The 16,708-nt window shown below is 42.2% G+C and overlaps 1 protein-coding gene across 1 annotated transcript in view; it reads left to right on the forward strand.

Moving 5' to 3' along the window:
* LRBA (LPS responsive beige-like anchor protein) overlaps positions 1-16,708 on the forward strand; it is a 4,045,850-nt gene that overhangs the window by 2,946,744 nt on the left and 1,082,398 nt on the right. The window contains exon 42 of the mRNA XM_044063433.1: positions 9,774-9,959. Within this exon, the coding sequence (XP_043919368.1) occupies positions 9,774-9,959 (186 nt within the window). The remainder of the gene's footprint in view (positions 1-9,773; positions 9,960-16,708) is intronic.

Below are 16,708 nucleotides of genomic sequence, written 5' to 3' on the forward strand. Positions count from 1 at the left end.
CCAGAGCACCCAAGAATTCTTTTAAGCTGTCTGTTACAGAGAATGAAAAATATAAGGTAATGGAAGAGAAAATGTGTAATGTATGCAGTGTGGAAGAAACATCTCAATATTGTTTTTTTTGGAATGTAAAAGAAATGAGATGCTTTGCATTGTTTTAAAGTGACTTGTAACTAGAACTGGTTTAAAGAACTCAATGTGAATAAGGTGTTGCAGAGCAAATATGGAGGGCTAGTGCGATAAAAAAAATTGGAATACAGATTCATTTTTGACAAGATATTGTATATGAAAAAGATGTTGGTGAGAACTATTATATAGTAAAATAAGAGGTGATGATGAGGTGATATTAGAAATAAAAAGATGGTTGTGGCACGAGGGGAAGGTAATAAGCAAAAATATTAAAAGGCAAACAAGGGACTGTGTAAGATCTATGTAAAAGGTGTAAGATATTGAACATGTGTAAATAATGTGCATATATATGAGTTGTATAAGTAAAGCAAACCCTAATCTTGTTAAGTGCTGTAAGATCTTTTACAGCCATCTGAGCTCCCACCAACTCAAGCAGATGAGACTTCAGTTTAATGCATCACTCAAAAGGGTGGTGTACTCAGTAGTGCATCACCACTTTTATGCTGCACTGCAGTGTCACTAATTGAAAAGGAATCCAGTTACTTGGGATGGGAAAAGAATCCACAACTTTCCGATATTTTTGCATTAAAGGGTGAGTGTGGTACCTGATGAGCCACTGACATTACTGTTAAGTTACGATCTCTGTATGAAAGAAAATGCTGTCTCAGTCGAAATTTTTTTCTGCCCCCCCCCCCCACACACATGTGGGGGCTGTTCCCCTACATCTCACACTTACTGTTTCTGAGGTGAATCACCACAGACACAAGGCAGTTAAATTTATTTCCTTTTGTCTAAGTTGATGCAGCATTGGCGGTAGTGTACTCTGAGATTAGAGGCATGGTCATAATCCCTCACATTGAAGAATCCACAGAAAAAGCCCCCCTCCCCCTGCACGCAAATATTTGGAATATTACAGCCGATCATGTTACAAAATATTTCTGAAGAAAATTTGTGTGTGTGTTGTCTGTATGTTAGGATGTTACTGTATTTTCTTTTCAGAAGTGTAAAAGGAAGGAAGAGGTGAGTTTTTGTTTTATACCTTCTTCCTTTACTCTGAAATTGTGTGACCTCAACTGTAGTAAATTTAGAGGCTAAAGTTTTAAGGTTAGAGTGATCATATGAGGGGGTTGCAGAGGGACTGCCCTTCTTTAAAACATTATTTATGAGTTCTTGGTCATTTTTTAACTATTGATTCTTTTGGAATGCCTTTATATTGAAGGTTACTAAGATCTTAATTCCTGATTCAGAAAATTGAAAAAGCTATTATATTTCCTTGATCTTCGAATATTAGGCTTACAGTTGATCCAAGTGTGCTGAAATCACTGTTTCCTTGTCTCCAGTCATCGTGTCTGACGTGGAGATGTATTCTGCTATGGTAGCATTTATTTTTTGCATTTAGAACATTAAGGATTACATCTTTTTGTTTCCATTTTTACTATAGCTAATGGTGATTGAGGTGAGTATTCTTCAATGATAGTGTACAAGTACTGATAGTCATGTGGAGCGGCCATAGGAACTTTAGAAATTTTATTCTTTTTGTGAGTAGATTTACAGGATATCAAAGTAAATGGGCAGTCCCGACAGCTACAGCCCTCTGTGTTATATAGCATACAATTAAGAAAGGTTGTTAATTCGGGTTTTCAACAAAGATCATCAAAGTGATAACTGAGTTGCCAAAAAAATGCAGTTTTACATGGTGCTGACATCATCAGAAATCAGGTAGAGGCATTAGTTTTGCAGCTAGGTACCTACAGGAATATAACTTCCTTCTTAGTTATAATAAACTGCCTAACATACAAAGCTATGTCAAACCCAGAGCTGTTGGACATGCTCCACGTAAAGAATCCAAATCCCTCCGAGCTACACGCTCTAGGGACCTAAACCTTGTCACCACAATAAACAGAACATGCTGGAGGGATAGATTCCTGTCCCAGGGACTTCTCATACTCTGGAACAAGCTACCTGTCTATATCAAACAAAGCTCCTCATTAGTAGTCTTCAAGAAAAATCTTGATGATTGCATGGGAAATAGGAAATTCACCCTGGGGATCACCTCTGGCTCTGCTTGAAAGGGGCAAAGGAAAATAATTTTCTTGGGTGGCACAAGCCAGGGTACCTTGTTGGCTAGGCTTATATAGGCCCTAGAGCCAATAGCCTAGTACCTACCTATGAACCTATAATTCCTTGAACTTAAAACAAAAATATATTATCTAATGATGTCCTTTTCATTCTTCATCAGTTTATGGGTTAAGAATCCAACTTCAGATCTGACTTAGCTGCATATCTCAGAATTACGAATCCAACTCCCGAGCTCCTCCCTCTACCCATAATGCTCCAGCTAGCCTACAATAACCCAGATCTCATTTGCCGCCATCTCACATGGATGAGGGTCGTCTCTCAGAAGCCTTTCTCAATCATTAAGAGTATTTGTGAGTAGCTGTTTTGTAGGGATATCTTATCTTCAAAACCTTTTTTTGTCATCCTTCCTCTCCTTCTGAGTTTTCAATTTTCGCTGTGTTAGTCTTTTACTGCCTCCTTTTCCTACCTTTTTTGGTACTCTGTGTAGTATTGTTGGTACCAGTTCTTTCCTGTACTCCCTCATTTTCCTATCCTTTTAAGGGCACTAATCCTACCATTGTTGGTAGTTTACCACTTAAAAAATAATCTTATCTTTTTGTTTATTATTTATTTATTTGCATTTGTTTACCAGGAAAGTCCACTGGGCCAAAGTGAACCCATTTTCAGTAGAGGACTGGGGAGAAAAGCTCCAGCATAAAGATGTACATAAATCAAAATCACAATGAAAAAAATTAGAAAGAAAGAAAATTTACAGCCATAGTTAAAATAGTCAGTGATACAATTCAGAAGGTTTGATGATAAACCGGTTTTAAGTCACTTTGAGTGTAGGTGGAGGCTCAATGTAACATTACTTACAGTAAGTATAATTAATGCAGTTAAATATACACATAAGGTGTGTAAGTTAGGTGTACTAAGAGATAGTTGTAGACTAACATATGTGTGTGTGTGTGTGTGTGTGTGTGTGTGTGTGCATATGCACTGCCGAGTTTACAATAAGAGGAATGAGAGTGAGCATAAGTACAGTGTTAGTGGTACAGTTTGAGTTATTGTCATTAAGGGGGTTATAGATGATAATTCCCTTGATATATATATATTAGGGGGTGGAAAAGTTTGTATAGAAGGAGACCTAGATTTGAGTTTGGGGAATCAGAATTTGGGAGGGTGAGAAGTGGAGCATGAGCAGTGCCATAAAGTGGATAGGTGCTGGTGTAGAGACTGAAAGAGGAAGCATTGCTAGTGCCCTGATAGATGATGGGAGGGCATTCCAGTGTTTGGCAACAGAGAAGACTAAAGCATTTGTCCAGCTGGAAGTTTTTTTTTTGTACTTGTAAGAGACATTGTTTTTTAGACCTGAGTGGTCTGTTTGGTTGATAAAGAGTTAGCACAAGAGTAAGGGTTGGGCAATCCAATGGTTTATAGATAATTTTGCGTGCTATAGTTAAATCCAAATATGTAAGGTAATGTGGGAGTTCAAGCCAATTCAGTGTGTAGGGCGGAGCCGTGATGAGAGGAGTATTTTGCATTAGTTGCAAACTTGGCAATTTTATTGTAACAGGTCTCAATTTTTGTTTTCAGAGAGGCTGGAATATTGGTAAGGAGGGGAGCACCATATAGGTGAGAAGGGGGAAGAAACATTGAAGCAAGGGTTTGTTTTGTAGAGTGATTAAGAAAGGGTTTGTGTGTAAAGGGTGCCCAGTTTTGAAGGGTCTTTTTGACATTGTTGTGAACATGGATGTCAAAAGTTAGGTTTTCATTTAAGGTAAAACCTAGTAGTTTTGTATGGGAGACAACCTCTATGATGGTTTTGTTTTGGGAATATATGATGAATTTAGACTTATTTATGGGGCTGGTTTTCTTTGGGGTGAACAGTAGAATCTTAGTTTTGTTGGGGTTAAGGGCAAAGTGGTTGTTGGCCATCCAGGTTTCAGTGGATGAGAAGGCATTTTGGGTCAGTGAGATAAGCTCAGATGTAGAGTTGGCAGTGCAGATGATAGCTGAGTCATCTGCAAAGTGTATTACAGAACCCTGGATAAGAGAGGTGTGGAAGTTATTATTGAAAATACTCTGGGGAAAGAATTTGCTTGGCCGTTATCTGGGATTTGCCCTTTCCCCAATGTAGAGCAATGTCAGTGTTGGTATATTTAGTTAGGGGGGGTGTGGGGAGGTTGAAAAGTTAATTTTATTTCCGGACAGCCTAGCGAATTCACGTATATGGCCATTCGCTCTTTTGAAACTTTGACGCTTGGGTGTCGATCATTAAGCATTCGACAACCTAAGCTGTCGAAGAAATAATATAGACCCAGGTAAGGAGCAGAGTGAGCCCAAGCATAGCGAGGGCAAATGGTGGGCCTTAAGAAAGTAGGCTAACGAGGGTGAGTAGAGCAGCTGAGAGAGAGAAATGGTCCAGAGGGGAGATAACAGCAGAAGTGGGTAAAACCTGAATGGTAAAGAAGAAGGCAGGCAGAGTAACATGGAGGAGGAGGATAACTGTAGTCCTGGAACACTAGTTAAGACTATACAGTGTATAGGGGTGCAAACTAAGATAGGAGTTAAGGGGTTGGGCATATGAAGAGAGCTGGGGGGTAGGCAACCGAGGTGAATGTGCAAGCCACTGGCAGGATAATAGGCTGCTCTTACAGTTCCTATGGTCCCTAGTACATTGTTATATATTGACAAAGAGAGGTAAGTAGCTCTGTTTGGGGTATAATATTTGGAATACATACGTTGAGACAAGCAGCAGCAAGATTTCCAGTGGTTGAATGTAGTTCTTGGTGAGGAGTTCTTTTTGCAGGGAGGACAACATTCCAGCTGATGTTTCAGAGTAGATGAGTAGAGGACTTCAAAATGTCCCTTTAGGAGACTAAGCATTGGTGGTTCACACACTGTTACTCTGAGGGCCAGGGATCTGTGAAGGGTTCTTGTGCCAATTTAGTTATGGCTGAGAAGCCAACAGGTTTTAAAAAAATGCACTTCCTTTGGGCACAAAATTCCAAATTCCGATGCCCACAGGTAATGTGTTTATTGCCTTGGAGCGGCACACCTGAATACTAATTGTTCCATCTGTGCTGCCTTTAACTCTAGAGTTGTTGTGGATAGAAGAAACAGATTGGTCCTTACGGAGCTGCTGCCCCTGTCTTCATCATCTGGGGCTCAAACCCCAAGTAAGCATTCAAAAACTCCTTTGGAGACTAGAAAGAGGTCTCCTGCCTAATAACTGAAGACTCCTCCTGCCACTACAACTTCAGAGCCTTCGCAGAAAATCTGAATATGTTTGAATCTGACTTCTTCAGATCCTAAAAGGAAACTATTGATCCTAAACACATGGATATGATTATTATACTACATCTCATAAAACAGCTCTTGGATCCGAAAACCTTGTATCCTACCTCTAGTTTTTTAAAGTCTCCTTGAACTTGCTCATCCATGATCACAAATGATCTGTTGTCTCCTCGGCTCCATTCCTTCAAAATAAACCATGGCAGCACTGGATGACACGGACCACTACCTTGTCTGTCAGATCCTCCAGAAGTATTTCTGAGACTGACTTGGATAGGATAATGAAGTTCCTCAGAGCTCAATTTCAGATGAAGGTTATACTGCTTCCATCTCTCATTGGATCTGTGAGCCTTCCTTCCGCTTCCCATGTAGTAATATCTCTTTCTTCAATCCATCCTACGGCTTCGGAGCCCTCGGATCCAAGAGTCCGGAGACAGTTTGTGTCAGAGCCAAAGACAGACAGGTCTTTGACTCAGTTTTCTTGACTGGTTGTACTCTTATTCCTATGGATTGGGATGAGTCCTGGAGCTGAAGCATCAGTGTCTGATACAGAGGACTGGATTCTACTCCGATGTTGTTGAACTTGTACTTGCTCCTCAGAGCCTCAGCTCTAGATAGCTTAGGTCCAGCTTCCTCCTCGAGGCATGGATTGTGACTGGGTCAAGGCTGGGCTGCTTCAGAAGTTTCAGCTATGGTGCGACTGGTCACAGCTTCTCCCAGTCTGTCCGGCTTAAAGGTAGTGGAGAGGGTTTTCTCTCATCCAAGAGATCTGATCTCTCACTCTTCCTTGGATCCTACACCTATTCCTCCAGTGGGTCTGAACTCTGATCCCATCACATCTACTCCACAGGGACAAATGGTGCCAAGTTTTGAGGAACTTCCCCTCTTGTCAGGTACCTCCCCAGAGCATCCCACTGAGGAGACTCCCCATAAGAGAAAATGCAAAAGGAGGCATGTAGATTCCCCTGTGGTATCTCTCACAGTGGATATGGACTTCGAAGGAGGAGAAAGGTCCCCCAGATCTCCGCAAGATGTTTAATTTGGAGACATTCTGGAAATTCTGAAGCATAAAGGTGGATGATCCTCAGATTCACCCTCCTCTCAGGAGTCAGTATTTCTGGAAGCTTTTGGTTCAAGCCCATCTACGCCTTGGGTGACTCTCCCAGCTGATGAGCCTATCAACCTAGTCTCTCACTGGGCATGGAAGGAACTGGACTTTGTTGAACTAACCCCCCCCCCTTGTCCAAACAAAATGTTGGCACCACATAAAGACAGATACCATTGGAGCAAAGGAGTCCCTGTTGATACCAGGGTTGTGGTGGCAGCCACAAAAAAGGAGCTAGCTCTTCTGTCCAGCCACCTAATAGGGAGTTGAGGATGTTTGCCAGATTTAGAAAGCACATATTTGCTTCATCTACCTTTGCCTTGAGGTCCCTGAATTATTTAGTGCACTTTACAAGTCTGTATAGGGATTTGACCAAGGTGCTCTCCAGATCCCTCTTTGAGGCCATGTCTGTGGAGGACTATAAAAGATCATCCTCACAACTGGCTACTGTATTATCCATTTTCATTGTGCCCATGCAGTTAATATCCAATGCTACAGAGGGTACCTCACGGACTGCCAATTCAGGCATTGCTTTATGGAGACATGCCTGTCTACAGGTTTGTGATTTTGTGGAACCTTTCAAGTCTCATTTCATCAATGCTCCTTTTGATGGAATGTCCTTGTTTGACCCTTCTGTTAAAGAAATGCTCACCTGCAGTGAACAGGATGAAAAGACACCTTATGCCATAGGGATTTGTTTTTCTACCCCTGAACGATCTTTTTCACTGAATCAGAGAGGTGGCAAGAAAACGTGTTTCTGAAAATCCCAGGGTTCTTTCCAGGACTCACCCGGGGACAACTCCTCCAGAGGCAGAGGGGGGAGCTTGAATGGAAGATGCCAGCCTCACAGCAGAGGATGCCTGCAAAAACAGGGTTTCCGAGATTCCTTTCCAGATAGATCCTTACGGCACTTGCACCTAGACTCCTGAGCTCTTTTAACAAAAGATTTTTTTTTTTTCAAATATTTTTTTATTTTCAATTAAAATAACATTTTTAAACATCATTTTAAACAACTATATACAGTATTTACAATAGCCTGACTTTCAATTATATACACTATATGTTATTAAATATAGAATAAACAGATCAGTTATCAGAGATACAGTTTTGATTATTGCAGTGTGTCCAACAAAGATATAACTTTCTTCCAAGGATTATTTACCAATGGCCTGGGATAGATTCATAGTTCTTTGATTTTTATTTCCATCAATGCAGTTGTCTTCAGCAAAGTGTAGAATTCTTCCTACAACAAAAGATTCTTGAGTGCTAAAAATAATATCCAGAAGTTATTTTGTACCATTTTTCTAGATTCCCCCACCCAAGAGAAAAAAGCTTCCTGATGTCCTACCCAGTCAGAGAGAATCTGCAGCTCAAGAGATTCAAAAGCAACTGGACAAAAGAGTCATCCTGGAGGTCCCATCAGACCAAACAGGATTTGGAACATACCCAAGGTTCTTTTTAGTGCCGAAAAAGACAGGGGACCTGAGACTAGTTCTGGATCTAAGCAGTCTGAACCAATTTTTGAAGAAGTCAAAATTCCAAATGGTAACAGTTCAGTCCATCCTGCCATTTTTGTGCAAGGATGATTGGATATGCTCACTCGATCTTCAGGACATGTAATATCACATCCACATCAAGATAGTCACTCCCAAAGATATCTGCACTTTCTGTTGGGAGCTAGTCACTGTCAGTTCAGAGCCCTGCCCTTTCATGTCAACACAGCCTCCAGGGTGTTAACCAAGTGTATGACAGTGGTAGCCACTCACCTAAGAATGCTGGGATTCCGAGTGTTTCTATATTTAGACTACTGGCTCCTCACCGCTCCAACCGGGTATCTCTTAGAACAGTACAGGGACTATTTGCTCCAGCTTTGTCAAACACTAGGCATTACAATCAGCATCTCCAAATCCAAACTACAATCAGTACAGAACCTGGAGTTCATCGGTGTCCAGTTGAACCCAGTAAGTCAGATTGCCACTCTGCTTACACATTGTATAGATACAATAAAGTTACAGGTACAGCAAATTCTGCTTCATCCTGTGCCTCCAGCCAGATTTGTCCTTCAGGCTGTAGGTTCGATGGCAGCTGCCATAGTCTTAGCTCCTATGGCATGTTTTGGTTCCCCATCTAGGAAAAAAACATATTTAACTTTAGACTCAGGACAGATAGCCATCAAGTCACCTGAAAGGCAAACTTTACCCTCAGTGTTCTTGTGGCCAGGTTGTGCCCAAAAAGGGACCTTGTTCTCAAGTTAAATAAATGAATGAAAACATGTAAATTATGATGTGAGTTTAAAGGTTAAATATTTTAATAGAGGAAGAAGAAAAACAGAGACAGTGGGAGGAAGTTTGGTTTTGTTTTACTGATTCATATTTAAGGCAAAAGGTTTAAAGAGGGGTCTCAAACTCTGATGGCTGTATGAGGACTGTCAAACTTGCAGAAGGCAGCAACCGCCATAACAAAAGTAAAGATGTCCATGCAGTTAGGAATGTAGTGTAATAGCTTCCTTCGTCTAAAATTTTTGTGATGTGTTGATTGCTTGAGACCTGTGGGCCATGAGTTTGAGATCCCTGAACTTTAAAAGGAAAGATATGGTAGAATAGATCATCAATGACAAGTAATAAATAACACTTTTAAGGGTTGTATATGAAATTTAATTTCATTGAAATGATAGTAGAGAATTGTACTCAAATGTCCAATGCTGTGTAAAAGACAACCATCACCATTTCGTCACTGTTTAATGTGATGTAAATAAGAACTGCAAGGTCATCTCTTAAGTGCCGTAATGGACAAGGTAGGTGAGTTTAAGTGGTCTTTATCTGTTGACATAAATTGGATGTGATTCTGTAACTGCTAAGTAACGTAAGATGGTGGGTCTTCTTTTTAAACTGTGTATGTTCTAATCCAGCAGGCTCTAGTATATGTTTCATTGTTTCTTTTCTCACTTTTTATTGAGTTTATCTGTCCACTGGTATAGTATGTGAACAAAAGTGAGGATGCCTACTGACAAACTCATCCTATTTAGATTCCATGAACTGATTTTAACTAAGTTATGTTGTGGGTATAGGCAAGCTATTCAAAGTAAGAGTGCTAGTGTTTTGAGGAATAGGGGTTGCCATAGTCTTATATCTGTAAAACTTTGTTCTTAACATCTGCCTTGTAACGTGTATGCCTATTTTTCTTGCAGACGTATCTCTCTGGCCACTCCACGCCAGCTCTTCAAAGCTTCAAACATGACACAGAGATGGCAACGCAGAGAAATTTCCAACTTTGAATACCTTATGTTTCTCAACACTATAGCTGGTATTATGATCTATTTTCAGTTTCCCTTTCTTGAAATCTTTGTCATTTTTCATTCCGGACTCGTATTGATGTAGATTGTACTATTTTGTATTCTGTTGTGAACAGCTAAGAAAATCAGAATGTCAGATTTTAAAAAGTATAAATATACAGCATTGGTGAGATATGGCTTTTATTGTGAATTGCTTGTTTGCTGCTGTTCTTTGTATGATTGCACGAAAGAGCTTGTATAGGCACTGGTGTTAACCCTTCCCACTGCTGACTCGGCTGTCGTATTTCCTTTCAAGCATTATCAAAGGTGACTAAATTGACATTTTTTCTGGCTCTTCCTTTGCAACAAGGCACTTAACAATTTAAAAACTATATATTTAAACAGGCACAATGCGGATGCCTCCCCAGCATCAGCTTCACTTAATCTGGAGAATTCCGTACAACTCCTGTAATCCTCCCTGTACTCTCACTGTCTGTACTCCTACATAACGTTACATCTTTTTTTTACTGTACTGTACTTCCCGTTCTAACTCTCATCATTCTTAATCACCTGCTACCCGACACATCTGCCTTCACCTTTCCTACCCTGCTTCCATATGCCTTTCATTTATTTGCTGTGTCATAGTCTGTCTGGATATGTTAGTACAACTTCTAATGTTTCTAGTTTGTACTCTGTAAATGTCTTCAAATGCAAATATTAACAGGAAGATGTTCCTTAAAACTGTTGACAAACTGTAAATTCCTTGTTATGTAAACTTTACTGTTATGTTTTGCTTAACTGCTGTACTCAAGGTTGCAAATCCTGGGCTGAATATGAAAATGGTCTACTGAGATCACTGCTCTACCCTGGCCATAACAGCATGGGGACAATAGTAGGCGAGTGATTGTGTGAACCATAGCCATCTACATCCTTAAGTAGACACACATTTAAAAGTTCTTGTCACTCTTTGAGTGCGTAAAAGTACCCACCTCCCAAATCAGTCAAGACCATATGTGATAACCCTTGTGTAAATTTGTTTACCCATTCAGTCATCAAGACTAGGGTTAAAGATAGACAAGCAGTACTTTACTGGCATGTAGTGGTAACTTATTCCATAAGATGATAATATGATGAGTTGGAACCTATCCTTCCAATGAGTCTGAAAGCTTGCCTTGGTGTAGTCGGTAAGCTACTTAGTCTAAGGAGAGGTGTGCTAATCTGTTGGGATAAATGAAGGATTTAAAGCATTTATTTATTTTATTTTATTTTATTTTTGGTTAAAAATCTGTGACTTTTCCAGTTGAGTAATATGCTTGGATTTGTACATAGCATTGGGGCCTTGTATTTGATGATGGAGCTGATAAGGGAAGATTACAATGGTACTACGATGACTTTGGATGTTGAAGATATTCTCTTGGAACTTAACTGGGTTGGGTAAAAGGATTTTCTGACTATAGTGGAAAAATGATGATCAAATGGGAGAGAGAGTTGTTCACATGAGTACCGAGGTCTCTCTGTGATTCCCATCTGTTTTTGAAGAGTACCACCACTTGCAACATATGAAGTGGAAACAGCTTATCTGAAGTAGGAAACTTCATTTGATCATTAACCTGTGGGTATCGGATCCGACCTGGATCCGAGCTGGCAGCTTTCCAAGTTAGAGATCTGAGCTCCAAGCTCCTCCCCCTTACCCGTAATGCCCTGCCACCTCCTTCCATTCCCCAGATCTTGTTTGCCGCGGCTTTGTCAAGCACGGTTTTCTCGAGCTCCTAGCTTTAGGCGATCTGTGAGTAAGAAAAGTTTCTTAAAATCTTATTAGTTTTTGTGTGTGTGAACAGGTAACTCCTTAGTTTAAACCCCTTTACAGTTCCTCTTAGTTTGAAGCATAATACTCCCCCCCCCTTAGGTGTTTGTGTGAGGCGCGTGTGTTTTCTTTTGGGATTATGGCTGAGGCCTCTAAGGCCATTTTTTCTAAGTGCACTGAGTGTGGTCATAAGCTTTCCCCAGCGGATGGCCACACTCAGTGCGTCCTCTGCCTGGGGGTATCACACTTGTCTTCGGGCTGCCAAATTTGTGCACCTTTTAACCCCCGGGCCCTGAGGGATAGGAGGAATAAGCTGATTCTGGCGGGTCTTCTACCCTCAGAGTCGGCTTTCTCCTCCTCTCCCTCAGTGGCTACAGCCGTGGCTGCGGCTGTTCAGCCTGTTGTTCCCTCTCCCCTGGCTGGGACTCAACCTCCCATTTCTTCTCAGGGAGAGAGGGACTCTAGGAAGGAGAAGAAGGAGGGGAGAGAGAGAGAAAGGGAGAAGGAGAGAGAGAGGGAGAGAGAGAGGCATAGGAGCCACAAGCGGCGGGCCGACTCTGCCCCCTCGGGCCCCGCCTGCCAAGCTGCTCTCCTCACCTCAGAAGATTTCCGGGCCTTCCTCCCCTTGGCTCCATTTTCCACGCTTCTCACCGGAGCCAGAGGAGGAGGCCCGACTATCTTCGAGGTCGTTGCGGCAGCCCTCCCGGCCAGCTTCGGCGGCCTCTTCTAGGTCGACCCGCAGTCTCTCCACTGATATGGACCGGATGATGCGTTGTTTCCTCCAAACCCAGATGCAGATGGGAGTGCTGCTGCCTCCCCCACCCTCCGGGTGGGAGTTCAGCCCCACTTTTTGCCCCGATAGCTCCTTCTCTGATCCATTATCGGGTTTCGGAGCCGTCGGATCTGAGGAGTCCCAGAGCCGGGGTGTCGGCGCTGACAGTTATAGTTACCTCGACGATGGCCATGCCCTCGAGTTTGTCAGATCCTTTCGGATCCGAATTTTCTGAGCCGTGAGCCATGCATCGGATCCAGGGGGGCCAGTGTGTCTTCGACTCCATTTCGGTCGGCGCACACTTCCCACTCGGGTCCGAGCGCTTCGGCTCCGACACCGATACCCACGCCGGGTCTGAGGGTGGTAACCACGGAGCCCAGAGAGATTGGTTCACCCTCGGCTTTCGACGTGGTGGAGAGCGTTCTCTCAAGAGGTTTGAGACCCCCTACTCTTTCTTCGGATCCAGCCCCCACTCCCTTGCAGCTGGGCTTGTCTTCCATCATCCAGTCCCAGGGACAGCCTGCTTTGACACCCCAGCCCGTTCCACTGGTGAAACACTGCCCTGTTCGTGAGCCCTCCTCGGACAGTCCCACCGAGGAGGTCCCTCACAAACATAAGTGTAAGAGGAGGCACTTGGACTCCCCTGAGTCCCTCACGGAGGACACCAATTTGGAAGAAGGGGAAGGTTCCCCCAGGTCACCCCCGATGACATCTCCTTTGGAGACATTATGGAAATGCTTTGCCTGAAAGGGGGGTGGTCAGCCCAAAAGCCTTCCTCGGATGAGTCTGTGTTTCTGGAGGTGTTCGACACAGGCCTGTCTACCTCTTGGGTGTCCCCTCCGTCCAACCCCCTGGTTGACCTCATCACTACTAGGGCATGGAAGGAACAGGACACTGTAGAGCCCATCCCCAGGAGGCCAGACAGGATTCTCAGTCCCCCCGTGGATAGTACGGCTTGGAGTAAGGGTTCCCCGGTAGATGCTATGGTGGTGGCGGCAGCCACCAAGAGGGAACTCACTCAGGATAGTTCCTCGATCCATCCCCTTGATAAGGAGTCTCGGACTATGGATCATATTGGGAAGCAGATGCTTGCTTCAGCTACCTTTTTTATAAGGGCACTGAATTACTTGGCCAATGTAATTAGACTTCAGCGGGATCTGGTGAAAGAAGATGCCGAGTCTCCCCCTGAGTTCATGTCGGCTGAGGACAAACGGACTTTCTCGGCTCGCATGGCCACTCTCAAATCTGTTTCAAACACGTCTATGCGGCTACTTTCCCATGCCACGGAAGGAGCCGCTAGAGCCAGCGGGTCCGGTATTGCCTTAAGGCGTTACGCCTGGCTCTGGCTTTGTGACTTTGTGGAACCTTTCATGGCATCCTTCATGAATGCACCCTTTGACTGTTCTACTCTGTTTGGGAAGACCATCCATGACACATTGATTCAGAGCGAGAAAGATGGGAAGACGCTGTCTGCTGTCGGAGTCCGCTTCTCGGCTCCTCAAAGGTCCTTTTCTAGGAACCAGAGAGGACAAAAGAAGATGTGGTTCCGGAAGTCTCAGCAGTCCCGTTACGCTCCAGACCCCTCGTCCTTCAGAGGCAGAGGGGGACAAGGTGGATGCCGGCCCAGAGGCAGAGGGGGGGGCCGAAAAATTTTGGGTCATGGGAATCCTTTTCTGATTGACCCATGCAGCAGCCCTGAGGTTTTGCCCAACTGCTCCTCTCTGGAGGCAGTTGGGGGGGGGGGGTGTTTTTCGAAGCACTTGGCTCAATGGGAAGTCCATAACATCAGATCGCTGGGTGCTCGAATATTATCTGGAGGTTACTCTATCCCCCCAGGACAATCCTGATTAGACAATTACTCCATGTTCTTTTTGGTGCCAAAGAAAATGGGGGACTTAAGGCTGATCCTCGACCTTTCAACAATGAACCTCTTCATTGCCAAGGAAAAATTCCGGATGGTCACACTTCAATCCATTCTGCCCCTGCTAACTCCCTAATGTAACTCCTTATTACACACTTCAGAGCAACATGTCCCAGTTTAAGACCTCCGATATATTCACACTTAAATTAAATCTCACATATCCAAACACTTCTGGGAAAGCCTGACACAGATTTCCAGCTGTGTCCCTTCCCCAAAATAATACAGTAATGCTGCCACCAATCAGTGTCTTTGTGCCATTTTAAAGGAGTGTTCAGTTATGAAAATTAGATATTAAAACAAATGATAGCAACTGATCTAAGCAGCCAGGCTTTGAGTGGCCCTGGAAGTTATCAAGGCAAGTATAAACACACTTCATTCACTAAAGAAAACACTGATTGACCAGCCACAGTGTAAGTTAATAAAATATTTAATAATGATCAAAAATGATTAAAAATATAAAGCAGTAATTTTCAACAAAAGAGATTTCCGTCACCAGGAAAATGAAATCAATACTGTAGGATAGAAATCCAACATTCAGAAACCTCTACCTGATCTAACTGCTTAGTTATAATTTCCTAACTAAAGAACACTGTCCCTGATCTAAACTAAATTGCAACAGAGCAAAGGCAGGCTTACAGTTCTTGGTGAGCCCTTTTGGGGGTCCACTGCATCCCATTGCATCTGTGAACAACTCACAACTGGCTGTTAACTGACCGCTAACAACTGACTTCAGCAGGCTTTTATAGACTAGCCTAACTGTCACAACTGTTGTAGTTCTAATTTTCAGTTCATATTTTGAAAATCACCCAACAGCTGTTTACTAAAGTTCCTTTCTGTCTTTCAGCTTCTGACAGTAACACACAGCAACCGTCAACATTCCAATGACCATCTGCAGATGAGCTGAATCTGAGAGTTTTTCTTTAGAATCTTTCTTCACAAACATGCAGTTAGAAATATAAAAGGACACTGTTCAAGTCTTTAAAACATTCCGTACAAACAGATTATAAATCAGCATGTAACAACTTAATTTACAGTACTTGCCATGCTGGTATATAATACACAGGTTAATCTGAAGTTATGCACAAAACTTGAGCCAGACATGCTAGCACAAATAAGTGTCTAATTTCTGTACACTACTATTCTGTACCTTTTTGCATTTATCTTGAGACTGTTGTCAGTACACCAGGTATATGCTTATTTCAGCCCTTTTTGAAGCAGTTTAATATCAATAGATGAACAGATAACCATGCTCATTTTGCAGTAATCAGCAAACTTGATCAACCACACTGCTGGCTTGGATGTTTGCAACATGAATGCCAAACAGGAGAGGGACCAAAACTAATCCCTGTGACACCTCACTAGTTAGAATTTTGCGTTTAGAAGAGGTACCAGCAACTTTCACTACTTGGGATCTTTTGGATAGCCATTTTGCAATCCAGCAGACAATGGTAGATGTTTACATTAAATTTGTCTTAAGTTTTCAATAATACCAGCATGGGGGATAGTATCAGAAGCCTTGGCCAGGTCAAGGTAAACATTGTGTAAGCACTGTCTTGTCAACCTCATGCCACCTGTACGATAAGTGCCCTCTTGCTAGAGTTTTCCATGCGCTAAATTTTTAATTAAATTTAAATTTGTTTTTCTGTTCCACTTTTTTCTGTGTCTCCTTTTCAACTTGTTTTTCTTTTCTTTTTTTTAACTTTTATTTTTCCATACTTCTTTCTTTCCGCTTTCTGGTATGCTGTGCTTAACCGGGAAGGTGAGCGATTGTAAAAGAGCTGCAAGCGAAGGAGCTGATCAGAGCGTAGGATTGATTAGTTTATTTTACGTAGTTTATTTCGCTGTGTACACACCACTACTGGGTAGCTTAATAATTAATTTCTTATAAGAACTCCATCCATTCTGATCAATACTAATGCATCCACATGAGAACTCCATCCATGGGCAATACAAAAAATATAAGTGCGAATGAAATTCCATGATTGCATCTGTTATTTGGTTGACATTGTACTGTAATTAACATTTGTGGTTGATGTTGCGTACCAGTGCAGCTGGTGTTAATTTTTTATGTGTGGCAGTGGTGTGGCAGTGGGTAAAAGCTGCTGGTATATTGGGGAATTTTTTTTTAAAATATATAAACTTGTGGAGGGGAAGGGGATCTGTATGTCTAAAATGGTATACAATAAATGTTGAATCTGAAAATAATAAATCAATCTTAAAGAAACATTGAAGAATAAGTATGTAAAGCAGTATAGAATTACATATAGAGCTATCAGTGCTTTTTGTCAAGCTGTAATTAAAATAGCTGCCATCTTCTAGTGTGGCAATGTTCATATGTATTCATATATGTAATG

The sequence above is a fragment of the Protopterus annectens genome, chromosome 2.part1, assembly GCF_019279795.1.
Source record: "Protopterus annectens isolate FY-2018-M chromosome 2.part1, PAN1.0, whole genome shotgun sequence".
NCBI classification, from domain to species: domain Eukaryota; kingdom Metazoa; phylum Chordata; order Ceratodontiformes; family Protopteridae; genus Protopterus; species Protopterus annectens.